Raw genomic sequence first — 12253 nt, 5'->3', positions numbered from 1 at the left:
TGATTGGTGGTCTCAACTGGCCTGAACTGGACAAGGGGTCTCAGTTCCTGAAAAACAACTCTTAATTACTCTATTGATAAGATGAAGTCAGTTTGGACTGGTCCTAGAGGGACCATGGTTAAGTGATGCCCAGGATATTCACTTGCTGAATATGCCTGTTACCCAAGTCATGGTAAGTGCTATGGTTAAGGGGGCCCTTTACACATGGGCACCCCATGTAACCTTACTGCTGCAAAACCAAGGGACAGTTCGGGAAGCCTTACCGAATTTGCTCTCTCAGCTTCCCCTTATGGGTTTTACAGATGCTGATAAGAAATATTAGGTTAATTAACAAGGGAATGGGGAGAGGTCAAGAGGAAAGTCAAGGGACTCTTTCCAACAAAGTGGAAATTTTAAAACAGTTATTGAGAAATAAGTAAGTAAATCAAGTATTGACAAGAGCGAAACAGAGAGGAAACAGAAGGGATAGTTACAGGACTCGCCACAGAAGGGTGGAAATCTTTAGTTGGTTACTAAGAACTGAGATGAGTAAAATGGACATTGATGGCCTTCAAAGGTTTTCATACAGCACTACCAAAGTTTGGAAAGGCTAAAGGGTCCCCCAACATTAAGGGACTCCAAGCAAGTCTGCTCTATTTACCCAAATTTCTTAGGAATTTAACCTCTGATTTATAGCCCATAGGTCGGAAGTACAGGTAACAACCTGGACTTGTGACTGGCATCTTAAGTCCAAGGAGGGGAGTCACAGGAACCTCCAATCTGTAGCCAATTTGTCAGAGGTACAAGGAACAAGTTGGACTTGTGACTGGCATCTGAGGAGGGGGCAGTCTTGTATGATGAATGCTTGTAGGATAACCTGTGGGATCTGAGCCTATCTCCGGATAGATAATGTCAGAATTGAGTTGAATTGTAGGACACCCTGGTGATGTTGGAGCATTGCTTTATTGGCGGTGTGGAGAAATCCCACCCTCACCCCCACATGTTGAAATTGAATCCAGGAACCCAAGTAGATGGTAATTCTAGGTTTAGCTTTTTCAGAAACTTGCAACAAGCATTTTTAAGTGCTTTTCTAAGCTTGCAGAAAAGAAAGGCAGGAGAGGGAAGACGAACCAGAAGTTGAAACCAGAGCAGCAAGCAGTATGTAAAAGCTTGAACTTCCCTGGAGGCAAAACCCCAGCATTTTGGATATTAACAGAAATGCAGGGCACACAAGGTCCTTAAAAAGTGAGAGATCTGAAGCCGCCGGCTTCACATTACGCTAGGACTCTTAAAAGGGGATACACTAGAAACCTACCTGTAAATGTATTTTTCTCTGTCATGACTCCAGATGGGAAACAAAATAAACACGGGCACTGCTTTTACTGCTTATGTAGCTGCTGCTGCTGCAAGTATTCCCTTGAGAGTTTGCAACCCAAAGCTTTCTCTAACACAGGTCTGGAGTTCAAATTTATACTACCTGTGTCACAAGGGAACTACAGCTGAGAAAAGGTGGCCCCACATGTGAGTACCCCCTGGCACCTGGCAGAAGCAAATTCACATCTTTTTGGGAGGAAAGCCCTAACATGGAACCCTCAGGATTCCCAAAGATTTAGTTCAACTATATATGAGCTCACATTAAAAAAAAATTATCAAACACACAAGGAAACAAGCCACCATAAGGGAAAGTTAGCATAAACAAGAGACTTGGATTCCTAAGGACTTCAGATATTAGAATATCAAATACAGGACATAAAATAACTTAAACGGATTGTTTACAGAAACAAAACATGTAATCAAAATAGGATAAGAAAAAGAAACTATTAGCTATGACCAGGCAAATTTGGGTAAAAAATGAAGAATTCCTAAAAATTAAAATTATAATCATTGAAATTTGAAGCTCAATGAGTGGGTTAAACAGCAAATTCAACACATCTGAAGAGAGAGAGAGTGAACTGGCAGATTTGAAGATATTTTCCAGAATGTAGCACCAAGAGATAAGAAGATGGAAAATATAAAGGTGAGGTTGAGACACAGAAGATAGAATGGAAAAATCTAACATGTGCCTAATTTTAAAATGACCCCAGAAGAAAGGCCTGAGATGTAACAAGAAATGGTGAGAAAATAAACTACTAAATACGTAGATAAATCTAGACAATATTGACTATATAACATAAAATAATAATAACTAATTTGTGGGGTTAAATAAAAGAATTAAAATTCTAAGCAACAATGGCATGTAAGTTGAGGGTCGCTCAGACTTAAATATGTGATGCTTTAGATTTGATTGTGAAGAGGCACCTAGCCCTGTGAATATCTGGGAAGAGTACCTTCTAGGTAGAGAGAGCTGCAAGAGTGAAGGCCCCAAAGCAGGAAAGGTCTTGATGTGTTTGAGCAGCAGAAAGAGGGCCAGTGTGACTAGAGCGAGCTAGCAAACGTGGTATAAGAGATTGGATAATACAGAGCCAAGATAAAAAGTTCAGATTTTATTCTATCTGTTATGGGCAGGCTTTGGAGAATTTTAAGCAGAGGAGTGATATGCCTGATGAAAACAGTAAAGTACTACTCTGACTGCAGTATGGAGAACAGTATGAGTGACTGTGAAGAGGGTGGTGGGAGTGTGCTGCCAAGAGTGGACATTTAGAGACCGGTTATGTTACTACTGTATTATATCTTAGACTGGGACACTGACAATGGAGAAGGAAATATGTGACTTCTTGTAAAAGATGGCTCCCAGGTTTCTGGTTTGCACAATTATGGGAATTGTGGTACCATTTATGGAGATGAGGAAAGCTGGAGGGAAGTAGGATTTGGAAAGGGAGAAATAAGAGTTTAGTTGTGGGCATATTAAATTTGGGATGCCTATCAGATAACCAAGTGGAGCTATCAAGCAGGCAGTTGAATATATGAGTCTAGACTTCAGGGATAACAAGGGCCTGGAGATAGCAATGCGTGTGTCATCAGTATGTAGACAGTATGTAAAGCCTTGGGACTGGATATGATCACCTAGTAAATAAATGTAAATGAAAAGGAGAGGTCTGAGAACTGAGCACTGAGGCTGTCAAATGTTGAGCAGTCTGGAAGAGGAAGACAATCCAGCAAAGGAGATTGAGGTAGGAGGAAATCCAGGGGGCTGTGGTGTCCCAGAAGCCAAGAGGGGCAAGTATTTAAGGAGGATGCTGAGCTTACATCCAGTGTTGCTGAGAGGTTAAGATGAAGCCAGAGAAGTGACCATGAGATTTGACAACATGGAAATCACTGTTGACCTTGACAAGAGCAGCCTTGCTGGAGTGAAGGGGATGGAAGCCTGACTGGATTGGGTTGAGAGAAGAATTGGAGGTGTGGAAGAGAACATAAGATACTATAAATGTGGAAGTGTTTTAAAAACAGTAAAAATATTTTACAAATGCAAGTGGCATTGCTATTATTTCACCAGAGATTTTAGGGAAGTTTAAGACATTGAATAAAGAGTGCTGTGCCAATAGAGGCACTGCAAGACCAAGGAGCTGTTTGCCCAGGCAAAAGTGTCATGAAAAATCCACAAGTAAGACTTCAAGATAACTCCAGGAAAACAAGTTTGATAAGAAAGCCAGGGTTGTCTCAGAAACATTGTCTCAGCTCACCGAGCCAGCCCTGTGCCAACCTCCAACTGGAGCCCATCCAGGGCTGGCAGGCAGGAAATATTCCAGAATGAGAGTAGCAGTAGTTTGGAAAAAGCCTCATCCGTAATACTTACTGAATCTTTCATTAACTCATTTCGTGAAGCTTGCCAGCCACTCTCTGTGGGCAGGGCACACTGTTGGCAAGACTAGGAAATCAGTGTGGTTTGTCTTCCTTGCCACAAGGTTCCCTCTTCTTCACCACTGGGGTCACTCCTCTCCCCATAGACACTCTCTGCCCTTCTCTTCACCCTGAATTCCACCAGCAGGCAGTTGTATGTTTTGTCTGTGCAGAAGGCTGGCAGATGGGTCTGGGCAATTATGCTCTGGAGAGTTAGAATCCCTGTGACTATAGTTGACAAGATGCAGTTCTTTTTTCTCGGGCTATTTTAAAAAGGCATGTTCCTGCTTCTCTACTTTTATTTATGCAGTTACCCAGCATACCCTTTACTCCTATCTCCATCAACCTATATCCCACACATCCTTCAAGACTCAGATTTTGTGTCATCTCTGTGCAGTCTTCCCCAGTTCTCATGCTTAGAATTATTCTCTTTGTCTTCTGCACTCCCCTTGCTCCTTGGGCCTCTATAATAGTGCTAACAACAGTCTGCCTTATATTCTAACTATTGAAGACAGGGGCCTTTTATTGTACGTTTCTGTATCTCTCACATGGTTCCTTTGCCATAGTTAAGTGCTTAATGAATGAATATTAGTGGAATTGAACTTAAAATATTTTGCATGTTGAAAGTGAATCTCATAGATGTACAAGCAAGACCTAACTTCCCAAGATAACATTTCTTTCTGAGCAATTAGTGAAATGTAGAATCTACCAGCAGCAGGCACGTACAAGAACTAACTGCCAGCATCTGTAATATATGGATGGAGAATCTAATCAAGCTGAAATGAAGTTGCAGAGTGAATTTGCCATTTGCAGCTAATAGACTCAAACTGCTCCCACATACGGATCCGTTGTCTCCATTTCCCCATTTGTACTGCGACATTTAAGACACTGGATGGCCCATGTGATCTATTGTTCATGCTAACGCAAGACCAAGCCAGCTTCGCTTCCCCCAATACCTGCTTTTTTTTTAAAGGAAGAACATTGAGTTAATGGTTCAATGTTAATGTGAGTTGATTTTATTGATTTTGTGCTGGCAGTTGATTAATTACAATGACAAGTGTCATGCTTTTGTGTTCTTACCTCTGATTTAAATACCCAAGTGTGACTCATACAAAAGCTGATGTCAGCAAGACCCTTGATCTCAGAGGATGCTGTAAGTGGTATCTTAATTATTATTTTTCCACTTCTGTTGCCACCTTGTGACACAAATTTTATCTCAAAAAACAAACTTGCAAAATTGTACATTTGCAACGTAAGCTAAGGTGGAATTTGTGTCACGTTACCTCCGTGGAATTTTAAAAAGCAGGTGTGAGTGTGAGTTTCATTTGGAAATTATTTCTTAACTCCATTCTTCTCTTCCTTCTCTTCCTTTTATTTTTTTTTGGTTCTCCTCCTTTTTTTTCTTCTTCCTTGTTCTTCTTTTTCTCCTTGTCCTCCTTCTCTACTGCACACTGTTGCCAGTTATAGTAATGAATAGAAGTTTTCTTGTCCATAGACTAAAACATGATCCATAAAGATGCTTTCCTTTTTCAATCCAGTAAAATGTTCTAATGCATATCAGGCATTGATTAGGACAAGTGGGGACTCTCCTGTCTAGGCTATATACAAGCCTTTGAAGTCAGGACTTTAGGAAGGCATGTTCTCTCAGGTAATTGAATTGTTTTGTCCTGAATTGAATCAAGACACGTGAGTGCTAGTCTCAACTCTGCCGTGAGCCATTTGTTCATCCTTGGGCCACTTTGATTCTCTGGGTTTTGGGTTCCTCATATTTAAGACGGATAGCTTTCTATTTTCCCAAATCTGTAACAAAAGAGGGAGGGCTATTGTGTTTCAATATCCAAGGCATTTGGGAAAGCTGGGTATCCACATGTGCAATGTGAATTTGTCTACATTTGGGAACCAGTAAAATGTAGGGTGGGATCACACGAGAAACCTGATGCTGAACAGCTGGATTGCAAAATGAATGTTTGAAGCCAGCCACACCATTGTGAGTTTGTCAGAAGCATAGGGAGCTTTGCCTTTCTTAGAAGTTCCCCAAAGGAGAGGTTATCCAAAGGCTTTTCCTAAAGCCTGGGTGGAGGCAGAGAGGCTTGGGGTTGGAGAAGGGTAGGTCATTGTAACAGCAACCCCCAAAGCAATTTGTGAAGGTTTTCTTGTCCTACAATAGGATATCATGGCATGGCACTGCGATGGCTGCTTTTGAACTTTTGGGTTTTCTTCTAGGGAAGCAATTTCCACCAATATCTCCAAAATGAGTGGTGCCTTTTGGGGAAGAGTTGCTATTTGAAGTATTTGCTGAATTCTTTTTATGGCTACTAGTTGGTTGAAGTTTTCTATTTCTTTTTGAGCTAATTTCATTGTTTAGGTTTTCCTTTGAAAATCATGTATTTCATCTAAGTTTTCAAACTAGTTAGCATAGTTATGCAAAGAATAACTTCTGAATCCACAGTCATTGTTCCTTTCTTCTTCCTGAATTTGTGTATTTGTGTTACCTTTCAGAACTTTTGAATGCTAGTTCCTGTTGTCTGCCATGATTGATATCTTCTTTCTTCTTCCTACTTTTCTGCCTTTGTATATTCTTACAAAGCCTCCTTCTTATTTTCTTTACATTCGGTTGAGGCAAAAATAGCTCTGGCTAAATTCTCACTATATGATAGGCACTCTACCAGGAACCATAGTGAGATATATATAGGGAGAGATAAACTTGGTCTTTATATTTAGGAAACCTGTGATCTAATGGAAAGGACTAAGTGAGTACTCATGAAAATATAGGCAGGTCTTGAAACAAAGTGTTAAATCCCAGAGTCCATTAGTGGAGGGACACCCAAGGGCGAGGCTTCCCTCACTCATGACCAAAACTAAAGGCAGTCAATCAGGGTCAGGGGCAGCCTTGAACACAAGGGCATGGCAGAGATCTTTAGGGTGAAGGAGGTATCGGGGGTAAACAATTTAGAGACGCACAATGTTTCAAAGTTAGGGGCTACAGATTTTATTGAGTCAAGATCCAAGATGTCGGTGTGAGTCTGCAGCAGGGTTCAAAGGCATATAGCCTCTGTTATTGGATCTGCTACCAAAACAACATGCAGGATGCTTATTGAACTAACAGTGACAGCCAGTCACTAGGTCACTTGGATATGCTGCTAATGGCACCTAAAGATACTCCTACCCTAGCGCTCATGACACTACATGGAAATGCTCTGTTTCCATGTATCTGACTCCATCAGATTGTGAGCTCCATGAAGTCATGGCCTAAGTCTTGTTCATCTTTGTCTCCCCAGTGCCTGAACTATATGTAAGTGCTTTGTATTACTGAGCGGCCAAAAGCAAAATCTTTGGAGTCAGATAGATCTGCATTTGTTTTGGCTTCGTTGCTTACCACCTGAGTAATTTACTTATTGTCTCTGGGTCTCAGTTTTCTCATCTGTGAAATAGTGATGACAATGCTGCCAACTTCTAGGATTTGTTGTGAGAGTAAAATGAGATGACATATTTGGAAGTAATTAGCAGAGTGCCTGTCACAGAGCAAGCATTCAATTAGTGGTAGCTCTGACTGTTGTTACATGATTGTGGAGTGAATGGATGATGGATGAGTGGGCTGAAGAAGGATGTTGGCCTATTTGATGAGGTCGGGACAAAGGGCTGGGAAGAGACTTAATAGGAGTGACTCTGGTACTCCTGCAAGTCTCCCTCTCTTCTCTTGGCATCTCTCTTTTTTTTTTTTTTTTTTTTTTTGAGGGAGATCACCCCTGAGCTAACATCTGCTGCCAATCCTCCTCTTTTTGCTGAGGAAGACTGGCCCTGAGCTAACATCCGTGCCCATCTTCCTCTACTTTATATGTGAGACGCCTACCACAGCATGGCTTGTCAAGCGGTGCCATGTCCGCACCCAGGATCCGAACCGGCGAACCCCGGGCCGCCAAAGCGGAACGTGCGCACTTAACCGTTGTGCCACCAGGCCGGCCCTCTTGGCATCTCTTAGATGATGGGCAGGCTGAGACAACAGAGATAATCTTTATGTATCTCTTGCTTTGTATAAGGCTTACAATCATGTTGGCTGGGGGAACAGGATTGAATAGACTCTGGGTGGGGGGTGTTATTAATATAAACATTTTTCAAATGTAACATATTGCTCCCTGCACCCAGCAAGCTGTTGTTAGTTTGTGAGCACTGTGCCTTTGGAAAGCCATTGCTGGCAGCTTGAATGGGTAGCTTAGAACAATTAGAAGCTTTGAACACTTTCAAGCTAAGGATTGGAATAAGAATGTTTTGACTCTATGGTTTCTCCTGGGGTTTCCCTAATGTGCTGGACTAATAATCAAATGTAATTAGGAAAGCTGAGAAGTGGGGAGACTGCAAGGACCAGCATACTTTCCCAGGGACCCTCATTTCTTTGTGCAGAAAAGGAGTTAGGGAGACTGTCTCTCTATTGTGGAGAAGCAGGAATGCAGAGGGCACTAGAGGGCGGGAAGGATCCTGGGAACATGGCTTCACCAGCAGAGCCTCAAGCTTATGGGGACCCGTTGCTCTTGATTAAGTTTTAAGTGCTTAAGATAGTTTTCCCCTCCTGTTCTTCAGGGAGGAATGGTATTCTGGGCCACTACCAGGTTCTTAGTCTATTTTTACCAAAAGTCCAATTTTTGTGAGTCCAAAGCAGTTAAGAACTGGTATCCTTCTTTCAAAACTCATGAAAATGAAGAGAGAAACTTCCATGTCTCAGTTAGCTACAGATTCTATCCACCGCATGCTGCAGATCTTTCTTATCTGCCTTGGCCTACACCCCTGGCCCCAGAGTTGGACTAGGAGCGCTCTGTCTTTGAGGTTCTGAGAAAAGGTGACATTTGGAGGGCCATCTGCTGCTGACTTTTATTCGGAGGGGGGCATTCCATTTGTACATGGTCTGGAAGTTACTCTTTTTTGAAATTAAAAAGAAAATTTTTTTAAACTTTTTAAACTTTAAAAAAAAATTTTTTTAGAGATTTTATTTTTCCTTTTTCTCCCCAAAACCCCCCAGTACATAGTTGCATATTTTTAGTTGTGGGTCCTTCTAGTTGTGGCATGTGGGACGCCGCCTCAGCATGGCCTGATGAGCGGTACCGTGTCCACGCCCAGGATCCTAACCGGTGAAACCCTGGGCTGCCAAAGCGGAGCGTGCGAACTTAACCACTCGGCCACAGGGCTGGCCCCTCGAAATTACTCTTGATGCAATGGAAGCAAGACTATCACATATGAAACATGGCACTCAGTATATCTTTACTCACTAGAAGCCATGGTGCAGACTATGAGCCTGGTATTTTGAGAAAAAGGAGATCCTTGGGGGCTAGAAGTGATGGCCCATATGTGAAGCTTTTTGCCCCTGCCAACATGGTGTGAAGTTCGTTGTCACAAGACCATCAAGTGTCCATCCAATGTTTCTGCTTTCTCTGTAGGTAACCTGTCTCCATGATTTCTTTGGTGATGACGATGTGTTTATTGCCTGTGGTCCTGAAAAATTTCGCTATGCACAGGATGACTTTTCTCTGGATGAAAATGGTAAGCTCAACCACTGAATTTTATTGCTCCATTGTTCTCCCTCCTTCCATCCCTTAGGATTTCCTTGGGTTCATATGGCCTGATGAACATCCATACATGGTCCCTCAGGGGCAAATATTGTTAGTCCTTCTCCTTTATATTTGTATACATGAGTCAATAAGTGAAAGGTTGATTGGATGTCCCAGAAGCCCAGCCTTCAAACTCAATAAAACACGCTATCTTCCCCAATAGTGACCATATATCTTGAACCACATATTTTGTCAAATGGCTGACACGCACAATCAGACCATAGGAAGAACATTTGGAGTCAGAACTTGGACATTGTATGTATATGTTTTTTCTAGTCAACATCCTCCAGCTATTTGGCCCATGTTGATGGTTCCATTTTAGAAAGATTTTCCACTGTGTTCTTAGTTCAAACATTTTCCTTTTTCCCACCTTCTGGTTTGCTGCCTCATTCCCCCTGCTTTGTGACTCAAGATTCGAGAGGATTGTTAATCTCAGGAAAAAGGTGAACATCTGTCCAACTCCCTTTGCTTGAGTCCAAGCTCCACATGTAAGTTAATGGTGAATTAGTTCACATAGCAACAGGATTAGGATATGATCCTGATGGAAAAACACATTCAAAACATATTTCCCAATTATGAGGAGTAAAGTTTGAGAAAAACAAACTGAGTTGTACTAACACAGACTTTACAAACAACTCAAGTGACAAGGACCCTGAAAGAGGTGGCATTTCTGCAGTGGTCACTATGAGAACAGGCAAATGACGATGAAGTAGCTAGACAAATCCCAGGCTATGTCCAATTTCCTATAGCTTCTATATCTCCAGCTCTGGACAGTGATCACTGAAGTTCATCAACCAAAACAAGGAAAACAAACAAAAAGAAGCTTTCAGCTTACCTCTGTTTCCTAAAAGACTCAATTTGCCAGAAAAGATTCCCAGAAATAAGATTCTGGAAAAAAGATACCAGAAAAGATATATCAATGTATCTTTAAATAGGAGGTGTCCCAAAAAAAAGGACTCCTTTTACTTAGCAGTTTGGTTCCACTTTGAGCATCACAGCACAAGGTTGAGAAAACTACAGGGGAAAGAGCACTAGACTGGGACCCAGGTGGCTTGGCTGCTAGTCCTTGTTCTGCATTTTCTTGCTTTGTGGCCCTAAGCAAGAGGCTTAAGCTCTTTGTATTCTCATCAGCAAAATGAGTATAATAATCCTCCTAATATATTAGCATAACCAGGGCCCCAAATTACCATGGTAGGGATGCTGAGTGACCTGAATAGAAAGGGTACTCCAAATGGGTCAGTCTGGGGTTGGGGCAAGTAGTAGAAACATTTGGCAGACTCTCTTACACACCCACGAGCTTTCTATAAGTTCTGAGTGGCAGTCACTGCTGGCCCATATTTTCATTAAACCAGCATAGGGGATTATGATACTGTGCATTGAAAGATGAAAACTTTATAAATGCAAGTCGTGGTGGTGGTATTCGTAGTGCTTATTTATAAAATGACATGACATCCATAATATGCCTATTGTAATGCAGAGCATGTAATGAACAATAAATGGTAGCTCCCTCTCCCTTGTTTAAATTACTCATGAATGTTTCATCTGTGTGGCTGCAGCCTCTGAGCTGTCAATCTCTTCTCCAAGGAAATTAATTAATTATGGCAACAGGTGCTATTCTGAGACATGGCTGGGTTTTCCAAAAATAATTGAGTTGACTATGTAATTACCTACCTGACCTGCTTTTCAATTCCTTCCCTTGTTTCCATAATCCAGGTATTTAACCACCTGGCTCAGCCCAGGTGACTTTTGAAAGTTTCTCCCATGCCTTGCTCTCCAGAGCCATTGTTCCTACAAACAATAAGGGCTACCTTGTAGTCCTCAGCTATTAGGTGCTTTGGTCTGTGATGGTTATTCCAGTTTCCAGAGACTGGTAATATACTGAGCCTCAGTTCTCCCCTGGCTCTAGTAAGCTGTCTTTGCCTTTTCCACCAGAATGCCGAGTCATGAAGGGAAACCCATCAGCCACAGCTGGCCCAAAGGCATCCCCAACACCTCAGAAGAGTTCAGCCAAGAGCCCTGGCCCCATGCGCCGGAGCAAGTCTCCTGCTGACTCAGGTAACGACCAAGACGGTGAGTGCTCTTCTCCTAACTGTGCACGCTGACTTCATTTACAGAGGCCAATACCCTCTGCATGCAGAGGAATGAGTTCCTCATGAACACCATTGTGTCTCCATGACACCAATTCTATCAATTCATGGATTAAACAGTCAAACTTGTTTGGAGTCATGGAGACATATTCACAACCTTGATTCAACTCACATGGATGCAGACCAGAAACCTGGCCTATTTGCCATGCTTGCTGTAATGCCTGTTGTCGTGGTTGTCTTCATTGTCATCTTCAACATCATCCAGCAAAAGCATAGTTAATGAAATAATCAAGCCAAACAAATTTGAAATAGAAGATCGGGATCAAAAACAAGAATGTAAAAAAATGCTACGCAAAATTGTCAACGTAGTTGATGCACTTGAGCTTCAAATTTCACTTTAAACTTTTTAGAAGTCAAAACAAAAAGAGAAACAAAATAAATTGCATCATTCTCAAAATAAGAAAAGAAAGTGTAGGGCAGGTTCTGAAAGGAAACAAAGAGATTTGTCATATAGGATTTTATTTAATGGATAGTGAGTGATCTAAAAAATGTGGTTTATGGATCACCGCCAACCTATGAGCTATTTATCAGTCTGTGACGAGATTAGGTGCCTGTGCCGAATGTAAATCATGCCACTGAGCGAACCATTTTCTTCAGCTGACTCTTTTTTCATAGAATGTTTTTATTGATGAAGGCAGCAGTCTGTTGGTTTATGTTCTGGTGCAAGATCTTGCACCCACAGTTTGAGTGGTGCTGATCTAAAAGGCAAGAGTCCAAGTTGAGAAGCCTAGTAGCCTCATGCACTGACAATTT

The 12253-nt window shown here is 41.8% G+C and overlaps 1 protein-coding gene across 13 annotated transcripts in view; it reads left to right on the top strand.

The window, feature by feature from the left end:
- Positions 1 to 12253, top strand: part of DCX (doublecortin) — a 367328-nt gene that overhangs the window by 321327 nt on the left and 33748 nt on the right. For 7 of the 13 annotated variants that reach the window (XM_070257759.1, XM_023634382.2, XM_070257765.1 and 4 more), the window contains 2 exons: positions 9183 to 9285; positions 11286 to 11423. In XM_070257759.1, the coding sequence (XP_070113860.1) occupies positions 9183 to 9285; positions 11286 to 11423 (241 nt within the window). The remainder of the gene's footprint in view (positions 1 to 9182; positions 9286 to 11285; positions 11424 to 12253) is intronic. The other 6 variants (XM_070257762.1, XM_070257764.1, XM_070257763.1 and 3 more) reach the window with 1 other exon arrangement.

This window comes from Equus caballus, chromosome X (assembly GCF_041296265.1).
Source record: "Equus caballus isolate H_3958 breed thoroughbred chromosome X, TB-T2T, whole genome shotgun sequence".
NCBI lineage: Eukaryota > Metazoa > Chordata > Mammalia > Perissodactyla > Equidae > Equus > Equus caballus.
The sequence above is the reverse complement of the archived record's forward strand: the minus strand, read 5'-3'. Positions and strand labels throughout refer to the sequence as shown.